Source organism: Symphodus melops (genome assembly GCF_947650265.1).
Source record: "Symphodus melops genome assembly, chromosome: 10".
Lineage (NCBI taxonomy): Eukaryota > Metazoa > Chordata > Actinopteri > Labriformes > Labridae > Symphodus > Symphodus melops.
Window position 1 is genome coordinate 23,747,268 of NC_136700.1, and position 17,870 is coordinate 23,765,137.

Here is a 17,870-nt window from a genome sequence, read left to right on the forward strand (position 1 = left end):
TGCATGTGTGTAAGTCGTGTAGTGAGCTAGAAGAAGGAAACAGGAAGCGAGTGGGTGTGTTCGGTCGGTGTGTGTGTGCGAGTCTTGATGTCTGGGACAGGAGTAGAGAAACAAGTCAGAATCTGAAGTGTACAGTTTGAGCTCTGTGTGTGTGTAATAAACGGCCCAAGTCCTCTGACTCTCCGTGTCTGCTTACTAACGGCTGCTGTCCAGTAAAGTGACGGGGGTTAGCCCCGAAGTTGAGAGCTACAACTTCGGCCCTGGAGCAGAGCAATCAGTCTCCCCTGTGCGCTCTGACCACGGTCGGATCGCCTCTGCAGGAAAGGTGAAACCAATGACATCCTTACTCTGACAATGATCACAACCTTTCCTAAACCTTAATTAGATGATTTGTGAGTTGTTGTTAGAGCACCAACAGATTTACAGTTTTGTTGCTCAGCGATAGGCCTGCACAGTATGAGATTGATTTTTAATATGAAATAACAATATGAAGTGTGATTTTGAAAGTGCATATCAACTGTAACTTCATTAGATCAGTATTTTTGTCTGCTGCTGTGTGTGTTTAAAAAAAATCTGTGTTTGCAAAATGTTCCTTGCAAAATACTCTGATTCTCAGAGTAGCTTGATCAGACTGAATCAAAAAGTTGTGGAAGCATGGACATAATCGGGCGTCCATATATCCAAATATGTTCATTCTTATATAAGGACAAAAATTACTTTGCGATGTTCAGCCTGATTCAAATCAAATGGCATGTGGGAATATACAGGCCATAACTTTGAAGTTGGTGATCCAGAACACACATGTAATGCAACTGCATGGTACACACTGTACAGTGCAGACTTGACTGCAGTACTGCTTTAACACTATATGACTCAGTGTGAAGATTTTCTGCCTCTCCGGTTGCCTTTCTAAGCCTCTCTTATCCCTGGGATGGGACAGCCGAGGAGAGAATATTTCACAGTGGCCTTCAGGGGGTTTCTGCTCCATCACCTTCAGCCCTCCTCACCCCAGCCCCTTTGAGCTGAAAAAGTTAACTTTTTCTGAAGTGCTTCTTCATAAAGAACATCCTGTCTGTGTCCCTTCCCCTAGTCACCTTAGGGAGAGTCCACTCCAGCATTACACTGCACTCCAGTGTTGTCATTCCGCCTGAGTCGGAGTGTGTTACAGTGTGTGTTATGTTATCCTACTGTCACCTGCACACAGATGATCTGATTAATCAAGCTCACTGCTCTTCCTGACCTGCAGAGTCCACAGTGAATCACCACCCTGATATGTATTTCCCTCCTCCTCCTCCTTCCTCTTCAGAAGAGATGCTGCCATCCCTGTTTAGACCTTCTTGATTAAGGGTTAGTGATGCACTGATGAAGATGGAAAATTAGTTCAGCCCCATGGCTGTGTGTTTCGTGAGAGAAGCAAATAGAGGAGATATTAGTGAAGGGTGTGAAGACAGCAGGGGGGCTCTCGGATTAGAAAAAAAAACAAAAAAACAACCTCAGCGCACAGGAGGAAGAACCACTGAGCACAAACTGAGTCAGAAACATGTTTACATTTTAGCAAACCAAATGGCAAATGTAACCCTTTTTTCACTTATTATGAACCAAAAGGTAGAATATGGTGAAATGAATTCTTCCAATGTATTTGATAACTGAATGAGAAACCATTTTGTCTGTCTGATTATTAAGTTGGCCTATAGTAGGATTAATGTACATGCTTATTAAAGCACATTTAAACTCTCTGATATGTGTCTCTAGTTTATCTCAAACCCCCCAATGATGAGAAAAGTCCATCCTCTCCGTCTTTAGCCTGATCCACTTTTTAGAAAATGTGTGCTCAAACAGGCCATTTGGAGATTTTTCCCTTCATGACATCACAAAGGGCAGTAGCCCCTCCCCCAGGTGGGTGACCCTCCCACAGCTCGGTGTTTGTTCTGCCCTCTGAGTCTGCCTTCTCACCGTAAACAATGGGGCATAGAGTTAGAAAGCCCGAGCCACCTAAGCCCTTCCAGACATAGCTCATTTACATATTTAAAGCTACAGACACAGAAACAGCCTGTTCTGAGCAGGGCTGAAATAGAGGGGTTTATAGACATGATCAAACAAAGGATCAGAGTGGATTTTTGGCAAGAAGCTTCAAAAACATTTTTTGGGAACTCAAAGACTTATTTAAACCAATCTTAAAATGTTTCTCTTATTTCATTGTTATTGTGACAAACACGCCTGTCTCCTCACCACAGCACTTTGTCAAAAATAATATATTTTCTTAAACTGTGTTCTCACCTGGACTCTGCATGGTGGTGATGATGGTGGTGGTGGTGGTGGTGATGATGGTGGTGGTGGTCTCCTCTTCATCCCGGCTGGACCTCACACTCTGCTGCAGTCCGGTCGGATTCTTCCTTGCTTCATCTTCCTCTCCTGCAGCTGGAGATGAGGACGGTGACATTTCAGTGTGATCAGAATCTTTTGAAACCTCGCTTGTGACTGGGACGTGACTGCTGGAGTGAGCAGTAGGAGCTGATGTGTGCATGACGATGGTTGTTTGCACATCCGAGCTTTCAGTGGTCACATCTGAAGCCTGTAAAGTTTTTGGTGGGGGGGTAGTAGATCCACCGCTGTCCTCAAAGTAGTTTGGCTGACCACGTGGATTGAACAGGTTGTGGTGTTGTTGAGGATTCCTGTAGACCGGATGGTGGTTGAGGATGTTGACAGGTGGTGCCGTGGTGACCACAGGGGGTCTTCTGCCTGAATCCTGGGTGGTGGGGTACAGGCCAGACCTGCTCTCCTGAGGAACCCCTGGGGTGATGGAGAGAGCATCCTCTGCGGCTGCAGAGAATGAAAGAGAATAACAGATTTTGTTGGATGGATTCATTGCACAGACTCAATAATCAGCTGGCCGTGCAGGTGCAGAGATTCCTGGCTCCATAGCTCTCCATCAACAGACATTAAACACTTTGCCAATCCCATTTACAATAGTTAATGATGTAGAATGCTGCTACAGCAAGCAATCAGCCAGGGCAAAAACAAAACCCTGCAGCACATCTTCAAGCCAGAAATATAAGTGCAAAAGTTACGTTATTCTCACAAACTCTAACCATTATTTTTTAACACATTTGCACCTTTTTCTTACAAAACAGCATATGAGTAAAAGTGAAAAGTTGTAATGAAGAAAAAATGGCAAACTAATGTTTATCATCTCTCTATACTTCGAAAAAAGCAAAATTTTGAAACAGAATTGTCAAGATCCGATCTATGTTTTTTATGGGCCACATTTTCTTCTAGAAAACCTTGATATGCACATCTGCACTGAATCCATGGCGTTGGTACACCTCAGGCTGGTCTCAGACGACAGACCTCTAATCAGTTTAAAACCATGTTGCATCATTCACGTTTTGAAAAACTACACATTCATTTTTCTGTCTTATCTCCAACAGCAGGGACAACAAACTGGGATTAAGATTATCCTGTGCGCCAGAAGGAGAAACGTCCAACCTCATGTGATCTCATATCTCGGGTGATCTCATATGGAGGCAGTTGAATAAAAACACATGCAATAGATCTATTCTTTGCTGTTATTTCAGTTAAAGTAACTACTTCTGCTGGTGCAAAAATACAGAGCACAGAGAACCACATGAAAAGATACAGCAGCTTCGATAGCTTGTTACTATAACAAACTATTTGTCCTTGGAAATGTAGACAGTAGATAGGAAGGAATATTTTGATCACGTCAGCAAACACCAGGCCTCAAAAAAGAAAAGTCAGAACCTGAATCCAGACTGAACCAGAGGTATATCTGTTTACAATTCTGTCACACATAATGTTAAAGAGAGTATACAAGGAAATCTGATATGTTGGAGGTTTTTTTATTCCGGATCTGTATCCCTGACTCTGCAGACCTCTTGACATCACAGACAGTATATACACATGGATGTAGCCTCAGTGATGTTCTGCATTGAGGCGTTTTATAAACTAAACAATGGCAGTGTTGGAAATGCAATCCAGCTCCTCACTTTCGTTGAAGCCTCCTGGAAAAACAACTACAACCCACCCAGCTGCCATTCAACTCAGCTCTGCACCACCACCTTTGCAAATGTGCATAACTCTTAGCACTAATACTATGTTTTACAAAATGATGACTACAGTTTTAACCAAGAGAGAAATGAGCTATTGAGACCAAATTTGTTTTTCAAACCACGGGCCTAAACATGTTTTTAAAATGGACCTGACGAGGATTCCTTGGCTTTTGGATCCAGCCGATTGAGCAGCTGCAGATTCTTGTTTTTTCCCAGTTGCTTCATTTCACAGCACTGGAGGTTGCCACTTGCATGACACAAATAGTTGCATTAATGGGACATGCTGTATATTTCCTCATGTGTCAGAGTTGCTTGTTTGTTTTTGCCTTATCCATAAGAATTGAAAAATGTAAATGTATGTAAAGTAAAGTAAAACTTCCACTTACCATTGTCATATGTTAAAGATCTACTTTGAATATGCAAAGGGAAGAACAAAAAATCTTTTGAATTTTTAAAACAAAACCCTTCAAAGACAGTTTATAATCCTTCAGGAACTGAAGGTATCTTTAAATAACACAAATAAATCTGGAAATCATATCCCTATTTCAAGTTGTTTATTCTTTATTACACTGTCATACAGAAGCTACTTTAAAAACTTAATCATGTTGGTTTACATTGCACCATAGTTTGTTCATGCAGTTTTAAAGCAATGAAATCACCTCAAACTTCCACACAATGACTCGAGTCTAAAAAGTCGGGGTGTCTGTCGAAGACGCCTTCACGCAACTTTACAGCAGTGGAGATCAGATTAACTATCCCCACTGTGCATTTTCCTTTCTTTACAACATTTACTGAAGTGTACCAACCGATTCTATTAAAATAATGCATATTTCTGTCTCTCTTGGACTTTATTGCTGAGTAGTGTTTATTTCAATTACATGCCACTTTAAGCTGTGAACATTATGAGTGTAGAGATCATTAATTTTTCCACTATTCAGTAAAGCAGTTTTCCGATTTTGTCACTGATTCATCCATCTACAAATGTGTTAGATGTCAGAGCCGCAGTGATTTTGACAGCAGAAAGTATAACTTCATAGCAGGGGAATAAATCTGAAATTCAGTCACCCTCTTTATCTCCCCCTGCTCGCTGCTCCGCTCCGCTGTACTTCACTCTGACATGAAGGCACAGAGAAACCTGTCTGCTGCTTCTGCATGGAGACAGAAACGCTCACTCACTCTGCTCCCTAAAGCAAACTCCATCTTTCAAAGCAGAGTTTTTCCATATTTCCTATCGACACTTCTTCCCTCACACCGCTGTGAAAACTTTGTGCGAAACGCAGAACAGTACAACCCAAACAATTCCCGCAAATTGCTCACATCAGTGGCTCCTTCCCTCCTCGTAATAAGACTTAATATTCATTCCTGAGGAGATTTGATGAGCCGCTATAATTCTCCCAGTGTAATGATCAGTGCTCCCCTCCCAAGTGCACCTGTGAGATCTAATCTGAGCCCCTTCAGGAGGCTGTCATCCGCTGAGGGAAGTCTTATGTTTCTTTAACAATGCTTCATTTCCACCATAATGGCTCCCACTCTCTGCCGGCTAATAGCTATCTGCTTCAAACAATCAGGCTTTATTGTAGCTGTGCCACTTCACACCCAGCAGCAATGTGCTCTCTCTCTCTCTCTCACACACACACTCACACACACACAGGGCTCCTCCCCTCACTTAATCCAACACATAAACAGGTAAATCTACAAGAAAAATAATGAATGAGACAGATTTGATGACTGACTGGAGGTATGTCATTACCCTGCAGCTATGAGGTGTGAAAGGTAATGCACACACTCTGGGTGAGCTGTGCACTCTGTCAGATCCACTAAATCAGGTGTGTGCATGAAACATGGCAGGCTCTGGAGGAGGAGACAGCTTTCTACATGCACATGTACATGGGGGGTGCAATAGAGTCAAAGCTTTTTGGAGCAAACATCTGATTTTACATCAGATCTTAAAAGAAGAATAAATGAACAGTATTAAGATGAGTCCATTTGTTTTTAAAATCATTGTTAAGCAAGAAATTGACAAACATTCAGTGTGTTCCAGCAACTCACTATTTGTCACCTATTTTATGACATGGTCAGATATTGTAAATTCAGTCTTTGAAGCTGTCCAGAAAAAATAAATAAATAAATAAAAAAACATCCAGGAAAAAACAAGCAAAAAAATAAGACCCACAAACTGCAGTAGCTGAACTTGTCTGTACCAAGACATCACACAAACTCCTGGTAGCACAATGCTTTCCAACTGCTTGAGAGAAGCCAGGTCTCCATACACGCAGGTTTTTATCGTCGTTATTCATCAAACGGAAGAGAACAGAATACAATTACAAAAAAACTAATCGTTTTCAGGTGGGAGGACTCAAATGAAGGCCAGCTCAAGTTGGAACAAAAATACTGAAAATGTTTCAGGACATCAGTTGACTCAAGGTCATTTTATATTAAATCTGATGGCAATGGTGAAACACTTACATTATTTCACATTATGTATCCACATATGTGTTGCTGTGAGTGTAAAATAAGACTACCTTGAGCAATAAAATCAAAAAAGAAATCCAGATATGTATCAGCAAAGACAACAAGCTCTACACACCAACAACTCTACTTATCAGCCAGCGGAGGATAAAATCACTCTCCCACAAGTGCTAAGAACAGTGTGAAAATGTACCTGCAAGATGTGGAATGAAGCACCGACCAAAATCAAGACTCAACTAAAATGTTTTGTATCTATGTATATCTGTATATCTGTATATCTGTATATCTATCTATCTATCTATCTATCTATCTATCTATCTATCTATCTATCTATCGTATAATTGTCCAAATAGGCAAAGAAACAAAAAATGGTTTCTCTCCATTTACAAACTGCCCTTTAAAATGTGCAAATACGTCATGAAGACACAAATTCATAAAGCAGCAGCAAACTGAGAGTTGAAGCCATTTGATACTATTAATACTATTATGTATTAATTTTGGGGAAGAAAATGGCTCCTTTAAAGCCTCACTGCAAAAAGCCTGTAATTTACAAACACTGGCACCATTAGCCATGCACAGTGGGTAAAAAGACTGTCGGCAAAGACTAGATGGTAACGAGATGTAAAACAATTCCACTTTTGTTTGTCTTTCACATTATCTGTAACTAAATCTGTACATTTTGCTTTGACATTACGGTTATTTAAATAATCAAGGATTAGATCTGTGAGCAGCTCAGCACTTTATGTTCACTGTATGTCGAGGTCTGCTTCCGTTACACCATTATTTGAGTTGTTCTCTCTTACTCCATTCAGGGAGGAAGCCTGTTGTTAAACATAGTAACTCATATCACACATTTATAGTCTTCATCTTTATGTGTAAAGGCCTTTGCTCCATCAGCATGAGAGTGCAGCTCCCGGCAGAGTAAAGGTGCAGATAGCTTCTTTCCCACATTCAGATGAAAAACAAGAGCAAACTGCGCGGGACGACCTTTGGGGCGTGTGTGTGCCTGAACATCATCAGCACTATAAGCTTTGTAAATCAGATCTTGATAGAATTATATCAATTTCAAGCTATTAGCAGCTGTAATCCATTCTGAGTGAACGGGCTAAATAGTTATATTTGACTCAGACTGACATAGAGGGAAATTTACCGATCTCCTGGAGACCCTATAGATTCTGTAGCTCTGCAATTCAATCCCACCCCTCCAACGCTCTACCGGTATGTCGGGAAAACAAAGAGCATTGTTCACCTTAAATAACTGTCTCTTCTAAACATAATCCAGACACAAATTAAATCATATCATTTCCACCATGATCATGTGCTTCAAAAAACAATTTAGTAATAACATATAAACGTATTATCTGTAAGGGGAGAGGCTGTATTAAAGAGAGGAAATGTCTCTGCATGGAGAAGTAATGAAGTGAAATTGATATTTTCATTACCATCAGTCATAACAGAATCAAACGCTGGGGTCATAGACCTCTGCATTCAAATCATTACAACTAAACTTAACGTCCCTGAGCTGCTGACACGCTAAAGACCTCCCTGCCGGACAGATATATTGGACAGCTGAATAATTTAAATCAAAGCTGCACATAAACACAGTGTCAGCCTGTCTTTAAAGTTCATCTCCACAAAGGAAACAGATTTCTGCTTTTTCTCCTCTTCAGTTGCATTTCTTTTTTTCTCGTCTTTGTGATGCAGCAAGAGGCAGTGTGTGAAAAAGGGCAAAGCACCTTAAGGGACACTTTGATGTCTCCCCCCCCCCCCCGGGGCTGTCACAGAGCCACAACGGAATTTAAGCCTCCCTTTGAATAAAGCATGAGTCCAATACAAATCCCAATCATTAAAGTTCAGTGGAGTTACAGTTGGAGACAAAACGAAAAGGGAGAAATGATCCTTCAGCTGCTGCCAAAGCCTGATCGCTGGATTATTTCAAAGTCTTTTTTTTAATCGTTCAGTGCAACAGTACAGTATTTATACAGTAAAAAGACCTTTGTTCACCATGACATTTTGCTACCCTTTCAACCTTTCTTATACATCCAATAGATTATACACAAAATAAATGGTGCTTTTATCCAAAGCAATGTACATACTGAGAGTAAGAACAACAAGTAGAGGAGAAAACAATATCAATAAGTGGAAACAAACAGCTTTAAGTCTGATCGGACACAGGTGCTGACAGGAAGTGCACAGAGGCAAAACACAACAGCTCTTACAGAGAGTTCTAATCAAAAATTAAAACCATCCAAAATATCATCATCAGCATCATCATCAATATCATTCAATGTTTAGGTGTCCATGAAAGAGGTGGGTCTTGAGCTTTTTCTTAAAGGTGCAGAGGGACTCTGCAGATCAGACAGAGTTTTAGTAGTTTGTTCCACCACCAGGGGGCGACAGATGAGAAGAGTCGAGCTAGAGACTTAGTGCCCTGTTGTGAAGGTTGGATCAGATTTTTTTAGTTGGCTGAACACCCAATTTATGTGTGCACGATTAAAACAAACGGCTATTCTCTACTTACTGTGTGATGTGATATGATGACATCATTTTTGCTTAAAACCTTTCTGAACGTCAGCTACAGACGATGGATGCCTGATGGAGAACTCTTTTTTTATATCTCGGCTGACACTCAAAACGAGATGAATATAGAAATCGAGTAATGAATACCCATAACGTACGGAGAAGAGTATACACTTCCTATATAAAGAGCTTCACTTCCTATTTCAGGACTTTTACCCATGTACATGTGTGACGGCCCTTCCATCAGCAGGTCCTGCTATTGTGTTTTCCCTTTTGTCTGTGTGAGTGTGTGAGTGTGTGTGTGTGTGTGTGTGTGTGTGTGTGTGTGTGTGTGTGTGTGCGCGCGCAGTGTTCCTGCAGGTTGCTGGTTAATGTTTCACTCTTCCTGGCGTCCTCGTGTGGCACTATTAGCGCTTATCAAACTTTTTGCTTCTAATTTTGTAAGAGCCTTAAGAGCTGGGTTGTGACACTCGTCAGAGATGGTGAGGTAGGGGATGGAGGAAAAATCATAAGCACAATCAATAAAAATCTATTAAATATGCAGCTGGAAACGACTTATCTGCAATATATACCTGTAAGAAATAAATGCTTGGTTCTCTCTGCAGCAAAAGCAACTATGATGAAATTGAATAGAGAATAGTGGGAGAATCATTTCCAGTGCCCAGTGCATGTATAAACACAGCATATTTGCAGCATGTTTTGGATTTTTATATGAGGCAGAATTGATTGCGAAGACACCGTCTCGCTCTCCCTGAATACAAACCAGACTCTTAATCCAGTGTTGCCTGTAGCAAAATGTTACCCACTTCAAAATTTCCCTCACCGTATTGATTGTACTCCTCGCACAGCTCCACAGCCAGGGATGCTCATTCATGCAAGCTTAATAATAGCAGGTATACAGAAAGCCACCATTATACCCAAATACACAGACACACAGACACAGACACAGACAGACACACACACACACACACACACACACACACACACACGCTCTGATCACCACCGACAGTGCTGTGTTCAGAGCCAACGCACTCTGGAAACAGATAAATCTCTTTTTATGCAAACATGCACCAATAAATGACGTGGAAATGTGTGCTGCAGAAGTTACACAGAAGGTGGTTTTGTTCTTGTTTGAAAGCTAAAAGCCCAAATAAACATTTAAATTGCAAATAAGACTGAATGGAATATGCACTCAAGTCCTTTTTTTTTTTTTTGCATAAAATGTGACAAAATGAGAAGTTGTATTGTCTCTGCTGCGGCTGCTTCTGCCACAAATGCAATTATCTTAATAGAACAATATGGCCATTGGTTGTATGTAAGTGTATTTACTCAAGCACTGCACCTTCAACCTCTCCTATACACCATTCCACCATTTAATGCAACCTGATAATTACCTTTTTTTACAGATTTATGTTTATGTACACTATTATAAATTGTATGTACACCTTTGTTGTCTTTAGAAAAAGTGATGTAACAGCTGTTTTTGGTGAGCTTCCTCTTGAATAAATAGTTATGTATCCTTGTTAGACAATAAAAAACAATCTGCCATTCTGCCACTCACAATAAAAGTAGAACTTTAGAGGATGTGTATGATTACGTTCGAGCCATTACAACCTGTTTCACTGCTGCAGGCTGAAGCATCTGGAGTAAGTCCAAGACTTTGGTCGAATTGTCGTCAAGACCTGAAAATATCTCAAGCTCAGGTTTTGGATAAAATCTTATTTACCTTAAAAGTCTTTCAATGATGTAAAAAAAAAAAGAAAAAATGATAAAAACAAACCATAAACAAGCCAATCATGAAATGATAGAGATAAATCTGCGTTTTTTGCAGAATGGCTACCTATAATGCTCGAAGCACCTTTACATGGACTGTGTAAAGATGAAATACAGGATAGTAAACATCAGACTGTGTGGTCAGTGTGGCACAAAAATCCTTTTAACCTTCTCTGAAAGGCACAATCTCTGTGCCAGTGGACTGCATGCTTGTGAAAGCTGTTAAACAGTCTCCTTTCCACTCTGACACCTCTGGAAAAGGTCGCTTTCTCATCTCCATAATGACCGGGGACAAAGATGAGGCAGAGTGGATCAATAGATGGTTCAGGCCCGTATCAGTGCGGACGCATTGATCTGCTGCTCAGAGAGAAGACGAGCGATGCTCGGTGCCAACACACGGCCCTGACTGTTTTTCTAGAAGCAGATGAAAGGAACCATGGAGCATTTGAACATCTGTAACACTCTCTTTGAGCCTACATGAGCCTGAACACTGAAAAGCCTTTATGGAGACTTTATACACATAAATGACAGGGATGACGGGAAGTTGAAGTATCCTGCAGTGAAACTCATATTCGAAGGTTGAATAATCTGCAATTTTGGGATGATTGATTAATAGTTTAAAATATTCAGAGGAATTACAACCAAACAGCTAAAATTAAACTCATCAAAGAAAACAACATTACCAGTGATTTTTCTGCTGGAGGCTTTGGGTTGAACTGTCTGTAGCTACTTGTTGCAAACCAGTCAGATGTTGTGCTCAAACTGCAACATAGCCAACAATCACTAGCTGGGGCTGTAGCCATAGACTGCTTAAAGGTGTTAATAGGCCTGCTCTCTCAGATCTTCTACTCAGATCTAAACAAGCACAGTGAAGAGATAACATCTCACAGTTTGGGAGTAATTAGATCGAGAAAATAAAGATGAAAAAGTATGTGTCAGGTTCGAGTCGCATGTTGACCGGAGCAATGTGTGGAAGTTAATCTGCTGAGAGGATGAAGGCTGGCAGTGCTGGCAGTGCTAGCACGGCTAACATTAGCTACACTCTGCAAACCAAATGACATACCTGCAGATAATTTACCTGGTTGATATAAATTTTTTGTCAATTGGGACTTTTTCCAATGTGTTTCTCATCTTTCTTATCTTTAGACTCTTAAATTTAAGAGTCTTCAATTTCTGTTCAACCGGATGGGAAATTAATTACCTCAGAACATACTACTACCTGCATACAGTTCATCTGTACATCTGTATTATCCTTTAATTGAATCAAAGACATTTTGATAATCTATATCTGTGTTTTCTCTGCAGGACTTCAAAAATCAGAGGCCACAATGTTGTTTAATCTAAGCTTTTGGAATAAAACTTGCAGACCTATGTTATGATAAAAAAAAGAAAGAAAACAATCCGCCAGAAGCTAATCGACTGTGTGTGTTCAAATCATCCTTCCTGAAAAGCCTTTCTTCCCTGCACCTCCCTTTACATCTCTGCTTGTTTCTTCACAAACATTCACCCCTGAGCTACAGATTAGCAACGCCGCCTCTTTGTGAAGCTGTACAAAGCCTGAGCAATTAAAGGCTCTTCTCTCGCTTAACAAGCTCTAATCCAGACATGCTTTTATTGCATTTGATTTTGCTCGCTGCTTGTGCCAAAACCGCTGAGAGACAGGGACCCGGCTCCTGCTCTAAGTGTAGCAATAATCAGAGAGGATTCAGACTTGCTCAGGTTCTGGCAGCTGTCACTTTCCTCGCCACGGATGGCAAACAAATTATTGTAAAAAAAAAACAAAAGAGCCCCAGAGAGAAGCCTGGATCCACCTATCAAACAACAGCAAATGGAAATTGTTTGGCAGCCCGACGGCGCGTCGATGCCAGGAATTGTGATTTAGAGGGAGAGTACTTGCTGAGACAACAAGAAGCAGTGCTCTCTATGCTGGATGTGTCTGACCCAGCATACATTCATTCAGAGCTGTGGAAATGATTGAATGCTAACCAGGAACAGATTGATAACTGGATGTAGAGGCGAGCACACAGGTGCATGATGTTAACAGTGAAGTAAAATACAAGTGGCCAAAGAATGTGTGTTTGTGCAGGAGGAATTCTTTCCTTACAGACTTCAGCAAAACAACATGATTCAACTCAGGCTGCAGGTTTGTGTCACACAGCTGCAGAGTGTTTTAGTTTTAAGCCTGTCTTATGAGCCGAGTGCACAGATGTTTTTGACAGTTTTGTCCGTAATTGAAATACAGTTGACAGGGTTTTTTCCTGTTGTTGCTTTTAGTATCCTCAAGTGCTTCTCACTCATTTAATCTGCATAACTAAAACATACATGCAAGTTGTGTTTGTGATACAGCGGCTGTCATTGTTTGAATTTAATTTTCGACAAAACGATTCTGCAGCCAGGCTGTGATCACACCCAGCTGCCTGCACATTTACGTCACATTTGACAGTGTATGTAAAATGAAAGCTCACATGTAATATAACACGATGATGTCATGAACGTGCAAGTTGAGATGATCAGTTTGATAATTAAAGTCAGGTAAAATTACATCTGTAATGAGTCTGGGATGTTGGTTCTTCTTCAGTCTGCAGTGCAGCCAGCCACCGTCTTCATTGGACAGGTCGCTGAATCGACACCCAATCAGCACCCATTTCATGCACGTCATCCCCCCAAACTATATCACTCACATTTCCCTTCCCTTTAAATGTGCTCAAAATGATCTTAAAAATAAAATTAAATAAAGGATTGGCAATAAGACTAGCTATAAAACTATGAGAAAATGGACTATTAGAAATTCAAAATCATCTGTGAGCATATTTACAACTAGGCTGAGCTCTCCTGGATTTCTTGTGTAGATTGAAAAAGAATTATATCAAGCACATCACTGTGACCTGCTCTGCTCTCTTTCTAAGTTTGACCCAATCCGTGTGACCTTCAGAGGTAATTACATATTGGCTCAGGTTGAACATCAGGAGGAAGTTTCTGACAAACTGTGTAACTGAAAGTTGTTTTTATTTTTCTAACCTGGGCAACAAAACCCCAACAGAGTTATATTTCTAAAGGCTTTTTAAGACAAGCAATTACCATCAGGGCCAGCAAACACAGCCTCACTAAACATTAAATTGGCACTTTGGCAGCTTCAAATGGAGGTGAAATATCACTTCTGTGTTTGGTGTAAAGATTTTTAAGTCCTTCATTTTTGCTTGTGTGGTGAGGTTTCTGGAACTGATTTTGTCTGACCGGATGAGAAACATGAAGGACAGCATCCTTCAGAATCTTCCTCCTGAGGTTATCAGGGCTATGAAGAAATATAGTTTCATATATTCTCTTTTTATCATCAGAAGTTTCAGTTCTGTTTTATGTTAACACTTTAAATCCTCTTCAAAACTGCTGTAAATTCTGCAGCGAGGGGGCGCCGAGGCTGGAGGGGAATCATGGGAGTGACTCTCTCTTCTGAGTTGACCGTAGTCAAGCCGAACAGGCGGAACCAACCAAAATCTGATGTTTCCCAAAATATCTAAGTGCTTGATTTCCATGGAGAAGAATCCAGTCCTGCATGATCAGAAGAGCTTTAAAGTTTAATCACCACCATATTACCCAGACACCTCACTGGGGAAAGAAATCCTCCACGATAAAAAACCCTCTTTTTTTTTTTCTTTTTTTTTTTTTTGAAGCTTGTTCTGAAACTTTTCTGATGAAGGGGATATTTTAGAGACTGTTTTTACCTTTTCTCGGGAAAATAAATCTGCAATGCGGGGTTAAAAAAAGAAATAGAACTTTAGTGCATTAGCCATTTTACGTTTTAATATGGTTTAATTCAGTGTGATTCCTCTCTGCTGTTATTTTCATGTAGGTTAGTGGGACAGCAGGTGTGTTTTCTCTGCTTCTCTTGTAAACAGCAGCTGGTGGTTACTGTGTACCTGGGCATGTAAAAATCAACACTGACACTTTTTTACTCTGAATGAATTTGACATCTCTCGATCTAACTTGTGCGAAATAAACTCCCCGCACTCTGTGTTGACTGTCTGGTGTTCTGTAGCTCCACTGACTGAACCTCCACCGTGTCCAGCAGCTACTGTCCATCTGTCACCTCCGATCTGTCCACCTGCTGTCCCTGTCAATCCCAAAACAAGCAGCATAACTGAACAAGATGTGCCCTTGCTGACAAACTGCAACAAAACACAGTGTGCAGCCTCGTCGGAGGATACAGGGACACTGTGTGACTTCATCGAGGACGTGAGGAGGCGGAGGATGACGAGGAAAGGTAACAAGGTTCAGTCAGATTGAGATGAAGGACAGGAGAGAAATATGAACGGATGGTAAAATTAGAAAGCAAAGTCATTACTTAGGCTGTGTCGAGAAGCCCGGAGCGACGTAAACGTGGAGGAGGAGAAGGCGGTCGTATACAAATGAGACGCTGACAAGCTGCAATCCAATTAGATGAAGAAATATGAGGCTGCTGCTCTGAGACGAGGGACCTATCAGCAGCTCGCAGCTTTGGGGAAGATCAAGCACTTCACCACTTCGGCTGCTTACTGCTGACTAACGTGATGGATCACCTGACATGCTGTAGACACACACACAAACACACACAAAGAACACACACACACAGAACACTCATCACAGTCATACAGGATATATTGTTATGTGGTCAGGAAGAAACAGGTTAGTGCAGTCGTCATCTTCAGGACTGGCTGAGTGGGTGGAGATTTATTGAAAAAGAACAAAATAAAGATGCAGTTATGAACATCTTGGTGATGTGGAAAAGGAGGACAAGGTGCTAAATATTCCTCAACTTACAGCATAGACTGTTTAAAACACAGACATGATCTCAGCAACGTCACCAACCAAACTTTCAGGCAGAGAGGGGGAGCTAGGGACTTAAGTCAAATAAGAAAAACAGCTACAAGGCTTCTTCTTGCACAACTGTACTTATGCATAATTTTCAAATAATCAAAATCGATAAGTTATTGGCATTGGAAAGTAATCGCCAATGCCAATAAAGATGGGAACTTTGTGAATCAAAATCTCAAAGGTCAGAGTATTTCAACAGCAGTATACACGTATAAATATAAATACAAGATAGATGCCAAAAGTGGAAGAGAGAAGTGCTTTTTAAAATAAAGGAGGACCTGCATCTTTCATGGAACGGTCCAGTGAAAAGAAACCCAAACTAGAATTTGACAGCTTGGTCATGATCACTCAGGGATCTTCAAGGACATATGAGTGAAGTGATGTTCAAGTATGCTTTAAATAATTTTCAAACACAAGGTTATGCAGCAGGTCTTCAAACTGTCTAATGACTTAAGTAGACAGCTTCAATCCACTCGTTCAGCTTTAAGCACAAAACACACTAACAACAAACTCTTCTGTCTGTTTTAATGTCGCTCTCTGAATCTGAGACTTTGTTGCTTTCTCTCTTCCTCCTCCTCCTCCTCCTCCTCCTCCTCCTATCTTCACTGCCGTTTTCAAGGGTCTATAATAAAATAATTTTAAAAAGCAAGAAAGAGAGGCAATCTTCAGAGAAAGAAATGAAAGGATTTTGGAGGACAGTTTGAAAAAAAAAAAGTAAAGGACGAGAGTGTGTACTGAAAGAGAAACCCTGCCAAGTTATTCCAAAGAGAAAGAGAAGAGAATTCCATTTTCGGCTCCAGCACAGTAATCCTCCCCCCGCCATTCACAACCCCCACTGTCCTCCACCCTCCGGTCCATAGCATGATGGAGCTGCTGTCATTAATTCTGTAGAATAGGGTGAAGATGAGAAAGGCAGCGAGTCACAATCTTCACAGCCACATATATGGAGTCTGGCCTCCTTTCATCTCCCCCAGACAAAAACACAAAGATACGATCTGTATGCCTGAAACCCATTTCTCTGAGCCATTAGGAGCTGAAATGGGGTCCTTCAGAGGACCTGTGGGCCCCCGAATCATCAAAGCTCATGTATGTTACTGAGTGATTCCTCTGCATGAGTGTTTTTCTGCTCACAATGCAGTGAGAATCCACAGAGTGTAAAGTGGACACAGTCGTTCAGAGACGGAAAGGAACTAGAATTTTCTTCCCTGCATTTTGGTAAGATATAGCGAGCTAAAGATTTTGAATCGATTGCACGACTTAAACATAAAGAATACATCTTCCTCCACAGCTCTGAAGATTTTCAAAAAGCTATGGCAGACGTATAGAGTCTTTTCCTGATTACTTTTAACTTCAACCACTAATTAAACAAATTAAAAACACGAGGGGACACGACGGCTGATTTAGAACAAAGTTGTTTCTCATGTTAGTTTTCAGAAAATCTTAGTAAAGTAGAATCATTCTTCTTTGTCTGCAGGGTTTGTTGTAATCACACAGCGGTTGTGTTTCTCAGACTTTTTTTTTGTTTTTCTGAATCTTCATCTAACTCTTTCTCAGTAAAGTGATACGCTTCATATTTAATACTTAGTAAAAACATAACTAAACTTTAGCAAGACTTAAAATGGGTCTGACACTCTTAAATTGCTGACAAATGTGGAGTGCTAATAATTTCTACACTGTTACGATGAAGTTAGTTATGGAAACATTGCTAGTTTTGTTGCATGTTGCATGCATGTAAAAAGTGTATGTAATGTCTTAAATAACTGCTTGTGACCATACATACATGTTTCTTTTTTCTCTTGACAACGAGAGAGTGAAAAGAGTGCAATATAGTTTGCAACTTCTCGACTTAGTTTACAGTACAAATGATCCTCTGGTGGATTTAATAACACGTCTATATTAAGAAAAAACCTCTGAGCTACAGATACTTCAGCTGATGAAGTCTTAGAATAGACAGAATTGTAGCTCTGCAACTTTACTGATGTAAGGTTCAGTCTGAACAAAAATCTTGATTTAGGTCTGGTTGTTGTGCCGTGAAGGCTCTTATTTCCTTACATGTGTCCTGTGATATTGAACGTGGCAGCGTGTTTCTCAGCATGAGCACAACATATAGATATGTAGTCTGCAAAGAGGCTCGAGAAATAGCAAACATGACCTCTAAATCAATACGAGGCAGGTTTAAAAGTGCTGCCATTG

At 40.6% G+C, this 17,870-nt stretch overlaps 1 protein-coding gene across 1 annotated transcript in view; it reads right to left on the reverse strand.

Moving 5' to 3' along the window:
* The window catches only part of LOC306830035 (seizure protein 6 homolog), a gene marked incomplete at its 3' end in the record, with an annotated part of 130,905 nt that overhangs the window by 71,283 nt on the left and 41,752 nt on the right, over window positions 1-17,870 (reverse strand). The window contains exon 2 of the mRNA XM_079353252.1: window positions 2,278-2,820. Within this exon, the coding sequence (XP_079209378.1) occupies window positions 2,278-2,820 (543 nt within the window). The remainder of the gene's footprint in view (window positions 1-2,277; window positions 2,821-17,870) is intronic.